Source organism: Ylistrum balloti, unplaced genomic scaffold (assembly GCF_031769215.1).
Source record: "Ylistrum balloti isolate Yb309-2 unplaced genomic scaffold, AGI_CSIRO_Ybal_v1 Utg369672, whole genome shotgun sequence".
Taxonomy (NCBI): domain Eukaryota; kingdom Metazoa; phylum Mollusca; class Bivalvia; order Pectinida; family Pectinidae; genus Ylistrum; species Ylistrum balloti.
Genome location: NW_026781917.1, coordinates 412,646 through 425,446, shown reverse-complemented (window position 1 = coordinate 425,446; position 12,801 = coordinate 412,646). Strand labels below are relative to the sequence as shown.

The following is a 12,801-nucleotide window of genomic DNA, read 5'->3' as shown; positions in this document are numbered from 1 at the left end:
TCGGACACTTTCCTTTGATCTCTACATACCACCCAAAAATAATGAAATTTCGATTAATCACGTGACTAGACATGAGTATAAAATACTAGCAATCAGAAAGGCATTTTGTCTGTTCAAAAAAAATTTTTTTTTCACTCCAGGCAAAATAAGAATTATTGCCAGGATCATTTCAAACAGAACGGAGTTATTTTGTTATATTGCACTCCTATCCAATTATAAAATGAGCACATGTCCAGGCCCTGTTTTACATGGATGTACATGTACATGCATATATATCTACAGTGAAGACACGCTTAATGTTTGGGCTGTTTCAGAGAGAGGCAGATTAATCACCAAAGAATCACACATGATAGATGCCAGAAAATTAAAAAGAAACAATTTAAAGTTGTAAAAAAAACCACTAAATTTTTATTTATCAACACACGACTGCGAAAATACTTTTTAATGTTTTAACAGGTGGTGTGGCTTACTCACAAAGCTCAATAAGAGACAAAAATAGATAAACATGTTTTTTAGAGAAAATATTTTGGAATCAAGACAATTTTGAAGTTAAATCTGGTTTACAGATTAACAGGCATTCGCATCCTAATTAACTTCCATTCATCCGGAATATGAGCTTATATAGTTTCAATATTGTGATAAAAAAATGAAATACAAAGACGGGACGCACGGTCAATTTCCAGATCTATTGATTTCAATATAGGATATATTTAGTTAAAAAAACCCAGAAAATGAAGGTTAGCCCCAGTTTCGTATTAAAAATGTACATCAAAAGACTCCAGGGTGTGTACTAAGGTAGTATATACATATACCAGCTATGTAATGACGTGACTCCCATATACATTTGGGCTGGGTAAGGTCTAACACGTATTAAATCCTACTCACATGTATATTTATGCTTTTCAAGAACGTTTGATAGGATAAAAAAAACATTTGTATAATGTGTATTTAGTTCACGCCGTTGCGGTTTTGCAGTTGCTTAGGGAGCACGCGTGCTGAAAGAAAGATATTTCAGTGATTTCAAATGATAAAAAGATTGAAGTGTTTGGCTTAGATTACGTCACCAGAAACATTAATCGCTGGATTTATTTGTTCTTTGTCATCTTTATCGGAGATTCACGCCGAAAGAAAAACACAGCTGATATTCTGCCTGGGAAATATCTGTATTGTTTCTATGACGTTTAGAATAAACAGCATAGTCTGTTATCTCATACCGATAGCAAAACATTTTGTATTATATAAATAAAACAACGCTTTATATCACATCAATAACAACACATCGTCTCACATCATAGACAACACATCGTCTCACATCATAGACAACACATCGTTTCACATCAATAACAACACATCGTCTCAAACCAATACAGCACATCGTCTTACATCATTGCCAACACATCGTCTCACATCAATAACAACACATCGTCTCAAACCAATACAGCACATCGTCTTACATCATTGCCAACACATCGTCTCACATCAATAACAACACATCGTCTCAAACCAATATAGCACATCGTCTTACATCATTGCCAACACATCGTCTCACATCAATAACAACACATCGTCTCAAACCAATATAGCACATCGTCTTACATCATTGCCAACACATCGTCTCACATTAATAGCAACACATAGTATCACATCGATAACTGCACATAGTTTCAAATCAATAACAACACGCCTTCTCATATTAATAACAACACATCGTCTCACATCAATAACAACACATCGTCTCACATCAATAACAACACATCGTCTCACATCAATAACAACACATCGTCTCACATCAACAACAACACATCATCAAACACCAATAACACATCGTCTCACATAAATAACACATCGTCTCACATCAATAACAACACATCGTCTCACATCAATAACAACACATCGTCTCACATCAACAACAACACATCATCAAACACCAATAACACATCGTCTCACATAAATATCAAAACATCATCTCACATCAATAACAACACATCATCAAACATCAATACCACATCGTCTCACACCAATAACACATCGTCTCACATAAATAACACATCGTCTCACATCAATAACAACACATCGTCTCACATCAATAACAACACATCGTCTAACACCAATAACAACACATAGTCTCACATCAATGACAACACAGTCTCACACCAATAACAACACATCGTCTCATATCAATAACAGCACAGTGCCTCACATCAATAACAACACATAGTCCCACCTCAATAACAACACATCGTCTCACACCAATAACAACACATAGTCTCACATCAATGACAACACAGTCTCACACCAATAACAACACATAGTCTCACCTCAATAACAACACATCGTCTCACATCAATAACAACACACAGTCTCACACCAATAACAACACATAATCTCACCTCAATAACAACACATCGTCTCACATCAATAACAACCAACCGTCTCACGCCAATAACAACACTTAGTCTCACATCAATAACAACAAAGTGTGTCACATCATAGACAACACGTCGTTTCACATCAATAACAACACATCATCTCACATCAATAACAACACATCGTCTCACATTATAGACAACACATCGTCTCACATCAATAACAACACATCGTCTCACATGATAGACAACATATAGTCTCACATCAATAACAACACATCGTCTAACACCAATAACAACACATAGTCTCACATCAATGACAACACTGTCTCACACCAATAACAACACATAGTCTCACCTCAATAACAACACATCGTCTCATATCAATAACAGCACAGTGCCTCACATCAATAACAACACATAGTCCCACCTCAATAACAACACATCGTCTCACACCAATAACAACACATAGTCTCACATCAATGACAACACAGTCTCACACCAATAACAACACATCGTCTCACATCAATAACAACACACAGTCTCACACCAATAACAACACATAATCTCACCTCAATAACAACACATCGTCTCACATCAATAACAACCAACCGTCTCACGCCAATAGCAACACTTAGTCTCACATCAATAACAACAAAGTGTTTCACATCATAGACAACACGTCGTTTCACATCAATAACAACACATCATCTCACATCAATAACAACACATCGTCTCACATCATAGACAACACATCGTCTCACATCAATAACAACACATCGTCTCATATCATAGACAACACATCGTCTCACATCAATAACAACACATCTTCTCACATCAATAAGAACACATCGTCTCACATCATAGACAACATATCGTCTCACATCAATAACATTACATCGTCTCACACCATAGACAACACATCGTCTCACATCAATAACAACACATCTTCTCACTTCAATAACACAAATCTCTCACACCAATAACAACACATCGTCTCACATCAATAACACATCGTCTCACGCCAAGAACAACACATCGTCTTACATCAATAACAACACATCGTCTCAACTTAGTAACTACACATCCTCTCACATCAATAACAACACATCATATAAAATCAATGACAGCACATCGTCTCATACCAAGAACAACACATAGTGTCACCTCATAGACAACACATCGTTTCACATCAATAACAACACATCATCTCACATCAATAACAACACATCGTCTCACATCATAGACAACACGTCGTTTCACATCAATAACAACACATCGTCTCACATCATAGACAACACATCGTCTCACATCAATAACAGCACATCGTCTCACGCCAAGAACAACACATCGTCTCACATCAATAACAACACATCGTCTCACATCATAGACAACACATCGTCTCACATCAATAACAGCACATCGTCTCACGCCAAGAACAACACATCGTCTCACATCAATAACAACACATCGTCTCACATCAATAGCAACACATAGTCTCACATCAATAACAACACATCGTCTGACCTCAAAAACATATAGCCTCACAATAATAACAACACATCGTCTCACAACAATATCAACACATCGTCTCACATCGATGACAACACATAATCTCACATAAATAACAACACATCGTCTCACACCAATATCAACACATAGTCTCACATCAATAACAACACATCGGCTCACATCAATAACAACACATCGTCTCACATCAATAACAACACATCGTCTCACATCGATAACACAAATCGTTTCATATCAATGGCAACACATCGTCTCACATCAATAACAACACATCGTCTCACATCGATAACACAAATCGTCTCATATCAATAACAACACATCGTCTCACATCAATAACACATCGTCTCACATCAATAACAACACATCGTCTCACACAAGCACGATTTCACGTATCAATGACACAGAACATGGTCAATGACTTATAAGTTTCTTTGGTTGATAAACATCTTATTCACACGAATCTTTGCCGATATTTTATTCTTTAGCCTACAGTGTAGATGTTTGACATCAAATCTTAAGATTTAAGACGAAAAAGGACAATAGTATCATAGTCTGGTTTTTTCCTTGTTGTTAAGTCTAATTTATCGTATTCCTTGTGATATAGCAGGTGAAAATAAGGATAGATAACACCAATTGAACATGTGTGTTGGTATACAATGTAAGATGTATTAGGTATCAATACATTCGGAGATACCTTAATATTTCTATCAACCAATGGTAGTAAATTCACAGTTTTCCGCATTAAGACCTGGAAATATTTATACAAAGAAACAGACATCCTGATAAAGTATAATGAAACGTACTAGGTTCATATACATGAAAACAGTATGTTTTTTGTTCCCACCTGGAGAGAATTTCACTAATCAAAATATACAATTTCCGCATTCTTATTGAATCAAGAAAAGTTGGTTTCTTCCCTTTTCCTTTTTCTTTAATCCTTAGGACCTTCACTTTGTGTGTGTGTATAATACCAAAGTACAAACCTATCTTTCTTGTATTGAGGTATTAAACGAATGCTCGACTTCCTATATATCGAAACGGTAATTACCCTCTCAAAACCGCATGTTCTTTTGTGGAGGCCTGATCCTAAGGAATAACTACATCATATTACAGTATATATCACATCTACATCGTTTATGGTGGTTACGAGCACATTTCTACCCTTGATAAACGAGATTTATGTTATTTTGTTATCTTTTCCTTTTCATATTTTCCCTCTGCCATTTTATATATTATCTCTCTCTTTTTTCGGATATATCCTACTTTTGTTGTTATCTCCCTTTCTTGTTAACCTCTCTACAACTCCTGTTGTTATCATCCTTTTTTGTTAGCCTCTCTCCTTCTCTTGTTGTTATCTCCCTTTCTTGTTAACCTCTCTACTACTCTTGTTGTTATCTCTCTTTCTTGTTAACCTCTCTACTACTCCTGTTGTTATCTCCCTTTTTTGTTAACCTCTATACTACTCCTGTTGTTATCTCCCTTTTGTTAAACTCTTTACTACTCCTGTTGTTATCTCCCTTTTTGTTAACCTCTTTACTGCTCTTGTTATCTCCCTTTTTTGTTAACCTCTTTACTACTCCTGTTGTTATCTCCTTTTTTTGTTAACCTCTTTACTACTCCTGTTGTTATCACTCTTTTTTGTTAACCTCTTTACTACTCCTGTTGTTATCTCCCTTTTTTGTTAACCTCTTTACTACTCCTGTTGTTATCTCCCTTTTTTGTTAACCTCTTTACTACTCCTGTTGTTATCTCCCTTTTTTGTTAACCTCTTTACTACTCCTGTTGTTATCTCTCTTTTTTGTTAACCTCTTTACTACTCCTGTTGTTATCTCTCTTTTTTGTTAACCTCTTTACTACTCCTGTTGTTATCTCCCTTTTTTGTTAACCTCTTTACTACTCCTGTTGTTATCTCTCTTTTTTGTTAACCTCTTTACTACTCCTGTTGTTATCTCTCTTTTTTGTTAACCTCTTTACTACTCCTGTTGTTATCTCTCTTTTTTGTTAACCTCTTTACTACTCCTGTTGTTATCTCTCTTTTTTGTTAACCTCTTTACTACTCCTGTTGTTATCTCTCTTTTTTGTTAACCTCTTTACTACTCCTGTTGTTATCTCTCTGTTATGTTAACCTCTTTACTACTCCTGTTGTTATCTCCCTTTTTTGTTAACCTATTTATTGCTCTTGTTGTTATCTCCCATTTTGTTAACCTCTCTCCTTCTCCTGTTGTTATCTCCCTTCTGTGTAAATATTGACCACACCTCTGTTGTTACATTCCCTCTTTGATAACCCCCCTCTCTCTCTCTCTCTTGGCCCCCTTCCTGTATCTCGATCCTTCTTTCTACCATTTGTTTGATAACTGTTATTTCTCTGTAAATATCTCCCCTTTTTATCTCTCTCCCATATTCTGTTACCTTCATTTTGTTTGATTCATGACTTTTCTCTGATAATATGTCCCTTTTTTATTGACCCACCTTCTGTTTCCGGAGTCCATTTTGTTTGCCTTCGCTCCAGTACCGGTTAACATCTTATTGTTTTACCATTGTCTTGTTTCTTTTTATATCTCTTTGGCCTTTCTCACATTCCTGTTACATCCGTATGCTTAATATCTCTCCTGCTTCTTCTATCTACCATTTGATTGATCCCTATTTTGTACCTGTTATCTCTCTTTTTGTTCCCGTCACTATCTTCAATATCTCTCCTTTTTAACCCCTGACCTGATTCTGTAGCGTCTGCATTCGTTTTCCCTACCCCCTGTTCCTGTTATCTCCCTTTGTTTGACCCTTGCTGCTGAGTTCATCCTTTTGTCGAACAACTATATATTCAATTATGTTTGACCTCTCCGCTGACCATCTTTTTTGTGATCTAACGCCTGTTTGAACCTTCTTCCTCCCTGGTGCTAAGTGGTCCCTTGTCGCCCTAACGATTTCCTTTGTGTTCTCCAAATAGAACTAGCAGAGGTCCCACAGTTACCATAAAACCCGCTCTTACGACGATAGCCCGAGGCATGAGCTGTCAAGTTGGTATTCAACAGTATCTCTGGCAAGATTCAGGGTGGTATAAGTATCCTGATGTTGTCGCGGGGATCATATAAAATTTCTTTAACTTTATTGATGAAGGACCATAACTTTCCCAGAAGGCAATGAACATTCAGCACCAGGATCACCATTACACATTAGGTGACTGCCCGGCTATCGATTTGTCAATAATTGATATTCTTCATTGATTGAGCCAACTCATAATGACCAATGTTCATACCATTTCTATATTCTGTATTCATTTAAATTTCAAAATGTGCCGGATATTCTGTACATAACGAACAACAGGGGTGAGCTTAAGTACCTGACATCTGGCAGTGTATTTCTGATTTTGAAAACATGTATAAAAAAGCTTGTATGTACTGATAGGAAAAGAGTCTCAATTGAAGATTTGTAAGTTAAAATTGGGTTTATAAGGCAGTCCAATACGGAAGAGTTGCCCTTCTCATCGCAGGCCTTTGTTTGATGGAAACTACGTGCATGGAACCATTCAACAAAAGTTCGCACATGTAGTTTTAAAACGTTTACCTTTTTCCACCCAATGAGATGGTTTTTTAATAAAACAATTCGTGAAGGCACTGAAAAAAGTGGGGTTACTGTAAATATAGCGGGTTTTGTTGTGCCAAATAAACAAAACCGCTGGGTTCGTTCAATGTTTAATCGATTGATCGATGTAACATAGACATTCTGAAACATACAATAAAATATAATCAAACACTCCAAAATATCACCTCATCGTCAGTTATAGCAGAACTACAAATAAAAGATAACCTCTTATTCAATTTACAGAATATTTCAAGCAAGAGATGCATTACGCTTATACATGCATAAAGTATAGGATTTACGAAAATTATAATACATATACATCGTTGATTCCAAATATTACCCTGAACGTTCAGTTAACGTTAAAACAATATTGCAACAATTATATTGTTCATACAAACACTCATCACTCACAGGGAGAATATATTAGAAGAAATACTTTAACTAGAAAGAAATAAAGTTAGAGAAAACTTACCATAAAGGCAAAACCCGAGGAACCTGACATTTGAACATCCGTCTAACCCGCAAGCTCGGATTCAAATGTACCCCGATATAGTAAAAGACAAAAGACGCATACCCAGGAGAAACTTTCAACCAAGCAAACAACTCCGTCAAAGTCCGTCAAATGTCTTTTGTCCAGTCGGTCAGTGAACACTAATCACGTACACCAGTACATACATATACACAACACAAAGGGACGCGCTCGCCAATATGTATAAACGTTACGCGCACAGGTAAAACGTGACACTAACGATGTGTTCGCGATGATAAATAATACACACATGTACATAACCAGTACATATGTATATATATAAACTACAATACAAAATATAGATACTACAGGAATCACTACCAATATATGAAATATTACCCTTTTACATAAAACTTCTTCATTTGGCGATAAAATTATTTTAGAGATTTTCCAGTTGAAAATAATGTGTTTAATTAGAATAGCGCCAATCGCTGTTTCTGAATATTGTTTGTGTAGCAATAACAATTTATTGGCAAATTCACCATTGCGAAATTTTTATCAAAAATTTGATAATACGTTAAAATCCTATGACTTCAAAGATATTCTATAGTAATGATTTGAGTTTTACTTACAGGCATAATTCCGATTTAAAAAGAAAATTTGTCTGGTATTAAAAGTCCAAACAGTGTGAAAACAATACCATGATGTTTAAAATCCGCGACATATTTGTTCTTCGTATTTGTAGGATGTCATGTACTGAAAGACTCGGAAAAAAATAATGATACATGGTACATATATCCTGTTAAGAATACATTACAAATTACTTTAGCGTAAGTTATTACATCGAAAAGATGAAACATTTTACGAAAATAAAATTGATTATACCAGTAATCTATTTGCTATTCGTATGTCATAAAATTCTTCCTAAGTAATATAAATCATTCATTATTGTATCGTTACCTGCTCTCAGTAAATGTAAACGAAATCCTTTCATCACATGATGTTGAAAACTATTGTTCTAAATCATATAAGAACGGGTTAGCAAGTTCGTTTTTGAACATCAAAAACTACGAAACTACAAAAATAGCTTTGTACTCTTCCAAAAGCACATGCGCAGATGCGTACGAACTGGATCAGACGTACACAATGTTTAACGGCTGAAGTAACTTGCGTAGTCGATCACTATGCCACCTGGTGGGAGCGTCTCTCATCCCTTTGGTAAGAAGAAACGCTTCGTTTCTTTATCTAATAAGACAAATGATCTATTCACTTATTTCTTCTCCTCTTTTATCTGTGACTTATGTTTGTAAATTAGGTATTTGCTAATAGCCGATGCAGGGGCTATATGCACTACCGGCTTGTAGACCGTGCCTTTTCTCAGCGGCCGAACACCACACACCTTGATCGCCTTGAGCTTTGCTTTTTCCTCGGCAATTTTATGAGAAATAAAATTCAAATGGAAAGCGTTTTAAAATATCGTAAAATCTATTAGATATGAAGATAATGTATGTTGAAAAAAATCAAAGAAAACGTAACAACAACAGTTAGTCCGGGGTTTGTTTTTCGCATCATGTTTGAAGTAAACAGACATTGCAATGCTTATGTAACGCCATTTTAAAGGCCATGGTGCATGTAATACAGAAATAATGATTATTCTACATACAACGAAGGTTCGTGCTCACAGATACCCGTATTAGTAAACACGTCTTGGAAATTCTACGGTAGCTCAGTTAGTAGAACATCGGACAAGCCTGTGTGAAAGATCGAGATGTATGGTTCAATCTTTCTCCGTTCAGTTAGTGTTTTGTTTTGATTGTTTGTTTGTTTTGATTTTTAAGCTTAGACCAAGATGCATCATGTGTACCCCTCCAATAGATCTAGATGAAATACGACGGACCTCCCGCATGAAGTTCAGTAAATACAAGCGAACTCCGCTTGAAAAATAACTTCTGAATTTTCATCAGACGATAAAACCAGAAAACGTCTTTGCAATGTCAACGACGGTCTGCATTTCTCCTGACAACATCTCTCTCCTTGCTGAGGAGCCATATAGTCTCCCACGTGTAGATCTCCATTCGCGAAATCCAACACAGATCATCGCGACAGTGGCAAACTAAGACGTCTCAACGGCAACACAGACCGTGACAGTAACAAAACAGGACATCACAACGGCAACACAGACCGTGACAGTAACAAAACAGGACATCACAACGGCAACACGACCGTGACAGTAACAAAACAGAACATCACAACGGCAACACAGACCGTGACAGTAACAAAACAGGACATCACAATGGCAACACATACCGTGACAGTAACAAAACAGGACATCACAACGGCAACACATACCGTGACAGTAACAAAACAGGACATCACAACGGCAACACAGACCGTGACAGTGGCAAAACAGGACATCACAACGGCAACACCGACCGTGACAGTAACAAAACAGGACATCACAACGGCAACACAGACCGTGACAGTAACAAAACAGGACATCACAACGGCAACACATACTGTGACAGTAACAAAACAGGACATCACAACGGCAACACATACCGTGACAGTAACAAAACAGGACATCACAACGGCAACACCGACCGTGACAGTAACAAAACAGGACATCACAACGGCAACACATACCGTGACAGTAACAAAACAGGACATCACAACGGCAACACAGACCGTGACAGTGGCAAAACAGGACATCACAACGGCAACACCGACCGTGACAGTAACAAAACAGGACATCACAACGGCAACACCGACCGTGACAGTAACAAAACAGGACATCACAACGGCAACACATACCGTGACAGTAACAAAACAGGACATCACAACGGCAACACATACCGTGACAGTAACAAAACAGGAAATCACAACGGCAACACCGACCGTGAAAGTAACAAAACAGGACATCACAACGGCAACACCGACCGTGACAGTAACAAAACAGGACATCACAACGGCAACACCGACCGTGTCAGTAACAAAACAGGACATCAAAACGGCAACACAGACCGTGACAGTAACAAAACAGGACATCACAACGGCAACACCGACCGTGACAGTAACAAAACAGGACATCACAACGGCAACACCGACCGTGACAGTAACAAAACAGGACATCAAAACGGCAACACAGACCGTGACAGTAACAAAACAGGACATCACAACGGCAACACCGACCGTGACAGTAACAAAACAGGACATCACAACGGCAACACCGACCGTGACAGTAACAAAACAGGACATCACAACGGCAACACAGATCATCACGACAGTGGCAAAATAAGACGTCAGAAAGGCAACACATACCGTGACAGTGGCAAAACAGGACATCACAACGGCAACACCGACCGTGACAGTAACAAAACAGGATATCACAACGGCAACACATACCGTGACAGTAACAAAACAGGACATCACAACGGCAACACAGACCGTGACAGTGGCAAAACAGGACATTACAACAGCAACACATACCGCGACAGTAACAAAACAGGACATCACAATGGCAACACATACCGTGACAGTAACAAAACAGGACATCACAACGGCAACACATACCGTGACAGTAACAAAACAGGACATCACAACGGCAACACAGACCGTGACAGTGGCAAAACAGGACATCACAACGGCAACACCGACCGTGACAGTAACAAAACAGGACATCACAACGGCAACACCGACCGTGACAGTAACAAAACAGGACATCACAACGGCAACACATACCGTGACAGTAACAAAACAGGACATCACAACGGCAACACATACCGTGACAGTAACAAAACAGGACATCACAACGGCAACACCGACCGTGACAGTAACAAAACAGGACATCACAACGGCAACACCGACCGTGACAGTAACAAAACAGGACATCACAACGGCAACACCGACCGTATCAGTAACAAAACAGGACATCAAAACGGCAACACATACCGTGACAGTAACAAAACAGGACATCACAACGGCAACACCGACCGTGACAGTAACAAAACAGGACATCACAACGGCAACACATACCGTGACAGTAACAAAACAGGACATCACAACGGCAACACAGACCGTGACAGTGGCAAAACAGGACATCACAACGGCAACACCGACCGTGACAGTAACAAAACAGGATATCACAACGGCAACACATACCGTGACAGTAACAAAACAGGACATCACAACGGCAACACAGACCGTGACAGTGGCAAAACAGGACATTACAACAGCAACACATACCGCGACAGTAACAAAACAGGACATCACAACGGCAACACAGACCGTGACAGTGGCAAAACAGGACATCACAATGGCAACACATACCGTGACAGTAACAAAACAGGACATCACAACGGCAACACATACCTTGACAGTAACAAAACAGGACATCACAACGGCAACACAGACCGTGACATTTAACAAAACAGGACATCACAACGGCAACACAGAACGTGACAGTGGCTAAACAAGACCTCACAAATGCTATACAGACCATGGCGTAGCAAAACAGGCGTGATAGTAGCAAAACTAGACGTCATAAAGGCAACACAGACCGTGGCAGTGGCTACATGTACACTGTACGTGACGTACATGACACGGACAATTTCAGATGTGACATTAACAACATTGGACCTGATAAGGACCGCACTGTGCGCGACAAGGACAAAGTGAGGCGTGACAGCGGCAAGGGCAAAGTTGGACGTGATGTGGGCAATTATATTCGTGACAATTACTTTACAGGACGAAACAGGTGCAGCACGAGGCAGTAAAAGAAGGCAATGCATGTCTTAATGATGAGACAATAATTGTTTGATCGTGAAACGACAAGCGACTTAGAAGAAAAGGAAACGTTTG

The 12,801-nt window shown here is 38.4% G+C and overlaps 1 protein-coding gene across 1 annotated transcript; it reads left to right on the top strand.

The window, feature by feature from the left end:
• The first annotated feature begins 9,061 nt into the window (after window positions 1-9,061).
• LOC132562290 (GATA zinc finger domain-containing protein 14-like) lies at window positions 9,062-12,366 on the top strand. The gene is made up of 2 exons (XM_060227034.1): window positions 9,062-9,162; window positions 10,470-12,366. The coding sequence occupies exons 1-2, from the start codon at window positions 9,062-9,064 to the stop codon at window positions 12,364-12,366; spliced, it is 1,998 nt and encodes a 665-aa protein (XP_060083017.1).
• The last annotated feature ends 435 nt before the right edge of the window (window positions 12,367-12,801 follow it).